Source organism: Vombatus ursinus, unplaced genomic scaffold (assembly GCF_900497805.2).
Source record: "Vombatus ursinus unplaced genomic scaffold, bare-nosed wombat genome assembly UNPS02014838.1, whole genome shotgun sequence".
Taxonomy (NCBI): domain Eukaryota; kingdom Metazoa; phylum Chordata; class Mammalia; order Diprotodontia; family Vombatidae; genus Vombatus; species Vombatus ursinus.
This window is the reverse complement of record NW_020954616.1, coordinates 2,322,518-2,325,104: the sequence shown is the minus strand read 5'-3', so window position 1 is coordinate 2,325,104 and position 2,587 is coordinate 2,322,518. Positions and strand designations below refer to the sequence as shown.

At 42.7% G+C, this 2,587-nt stretch overlaps 1 protein-coding gene across 1 annotated transcript; it reads left to right on the top strand.

Moving 5' to 3' along the window:
• The first annotated feature begins 708 nt into the window (after positions 1-708).
• Positions 709-1,653, top strand: LOC114026400 (olfactory receptor 11H6-like). The gene has a single exon (XM_027840091.1). It carries the CDS (start codon positions 709-711, stop codon positions 1,651-1,653), a length of 945 nt encoding a protein of 314 aa, XP_027695892.1.
• Positions 1,654-2,587: the final 934 nt, after the last annotated feature.

Here is a 2,587-nt window from a genome sequence, read left to right as displayed (position 1 = left end):
GAATCCATGAGCCTTAATTTCCTTCTTCATCAAATGGAAAAAATAATAATTTTGCCCATGGTCTTCAAGACTGTTGCCCAGAAAATACTTTGTCAAGGACTGCATGAAATGAAAACTCTTGTTATTTCCAAGTTGTTTAAGGAACATTCTGCATACTTAAGTTTAGGATTTTCATTAACTGCAGTAAAAGTCCTACCCCTCAGGGTGTGGAGTTTACTCTGAGTTCTCAAAGTCTGTGCCAGTAGAGCACAAAGCCTGGCAAATTTTAATAAGTTATAAAGGCTTTGAGTATGAATAGATTGTGTCTTTTTATCTGAAAAACCTCCTGGCTAAGTTTGTAACTTCATCACCAGAGAAATGACTAGTAGAAATTTATTTAGTTATTTATTTGTTCATTTATTTACTCTCTCTTTTGTTTGTTTGTTTGTTTTTGCTGTAGAAATTCATCACACTCTTTCTTAAGGTATAGAAGGGTCAAAATCTGCATTGGTGGAAGGAAAAAAAAACCTGATGAAATAATTGATCTTTTGATGGGATGTATTGAGACAGAAAAAGGGAAAATGATCCTCAAGGAAATGAAATGGCTTGGCCATGGTCCCATAGCTTGTACATAGCAGGTCTGGGTCTAGGAGTCTTTCACCTTTCCACTAAATTACTTAACTTTCTGACCTCCCCTTGCCTCTTTTTTTAACCTCAATCCTAGAAACCATGAATTATGCTAACCAAACCTGGGTCCAGAACTTTGTCCTAGTTGGCTTCACTCTTACCCAGTCCCTGCAAACTCTTGTTTTCCTGGGTGTTCTGTCCACCTACCTCCTCACCTTGGCTGGTAACCTGTTCATCATCATCCTAGTCCAGGCTGACTCTGGGCTGGGCACTCCCATGTATTTCTTTATCAGTACCCTGTCCTTCCTGGAAGTCTGGTACATCAGCACCACAGTGCCCACACTCCTGTGCACAGTGCTTCGTGGGCCCTTGCCTGTCTCTCCTACCGTCTGCTTCACTCAGTTGTACATTTTCCACTCACTGGGTCTGACTGAGTGTTACCTTTTGGGTGTCATGGCCCTTGATCGCTACTTTGCTATTTGTCGCCCTCTCCACTACCACAGTCTCATGGGTGGCCAGGTGCGAGTCTGGCTAGCAGCAGCCTCTTGGGTGACTGGCTTCTCTGTGGCTCTGGTACCCACCTGCCTCACTGCCTCCTTGCCCTTCTGCCAGATGGAGATTGCTCATTACTTTTGTGACCTTGCACCACTCATGCGTCTGTCATGTGTAGGCACTGCCTGGCATGCACGTGTCCATGGGACTGTGATTGGCGTGGCTAATGGGTGCAACTTTACCTTGATCCTGTTCTTGTATGGGGGCATCCTGAGGGCTGTGCTGAGGTTGCCTGCAGCTGCCAGCAGGGCTAAGGCTTTCTCCACCTGTTCCTCCCACATAATGGTGGTGGCCTTATTCTATGGCTCAGCCTTTGCTGTTTATGTAGGGCCCCCCAGGGGCCAGGCAGAGGGCTCAGACAAGCTCATTGCCCTGATATATGCCCTGCTCACCCCCTTCCTCAACCCTATCATCTACACCCTTCGCAACAAGGAAGTGAAGGAGGCTGTGAAAAGGGTCACCCATAGGCTTTGGGCAGTGCTGAAGGGATGCTGAATGGTCTTCAGCTGCTAGCCTAGCCCTAGGTAAATGGTTGGGGATATTTATCCAATTGGGTTGTCATAGGATTGACTGGATAGCCAGTCAAGGAGTTAATCCACTACCCACAGGCTATGTTTATACACCTTGTGTTTGGAGATGCAGAGGAGCAGTCATGGTCCAGGACCTTGGGAAGTGCCCAGTTTGATGACAGACACAGGCTCCAGATATAACAACCACAACCACAGCCATGACAGAAAACTACATTTGTAAAGTTTTTTATGGTTTACAAAGTGCTCTCACATGCATCATTTCATCACAGCCTGATACAGCACTGGGAGTTAATGCAGTCTAGGCATTATTGTGTCATTTTACAGAAGAGGAAACTTATACTCACAGACAGGAAGTAACTTATTGAATGGCAGAGCTGAAACTTTAGGCACTTTAGAGATCATTATGTCCCCTTATTTTACAGATGAAGAAACTGAGGCCCAGAAGTGTCTTTTATGAGGTCACAAGGCTTGGGAATATAATATAATATAATACATATATGATAATAATTATAATATGTATGTATATCACACTAATTATATACCAGGAACTGGGTTAAGCACTTCAAAATTATTATCTCATTACTCCTTTAGTTATCTTATATTACACTATTGGTGTCCTCTGTTAGGTACTCTGAGGAAATTAAAGAAGAGTTGACTAAAATTTTTTTGGGGTGGCCTTGAGGAGTCATAATATACTCTGACCCTAAAAGAACACTTATACAAAGCATTGTCTATCTACACAGATAAACAATGGCAACATGCACTCATTTATTTAAAATTTAATTTTTTTTCAAATAAACATAAAATCTAGTTTCTCTCCCTCTCCTCCCCTCCCTTGACCCCCATAGAGAGATCTTATATTTACACAACTTTGCACCTTACAACTATTAAAAGCTTTA

What these genes read in the sequence shown, in the direction of transcription:
- LOC114026400 (XM_027840091.1), top strand. Translation starts at nt 709, where the DNA reads ATGAATTATGCTAACCAAACCTGGGTCCAGAACTTTGTCCTAGTTGGC.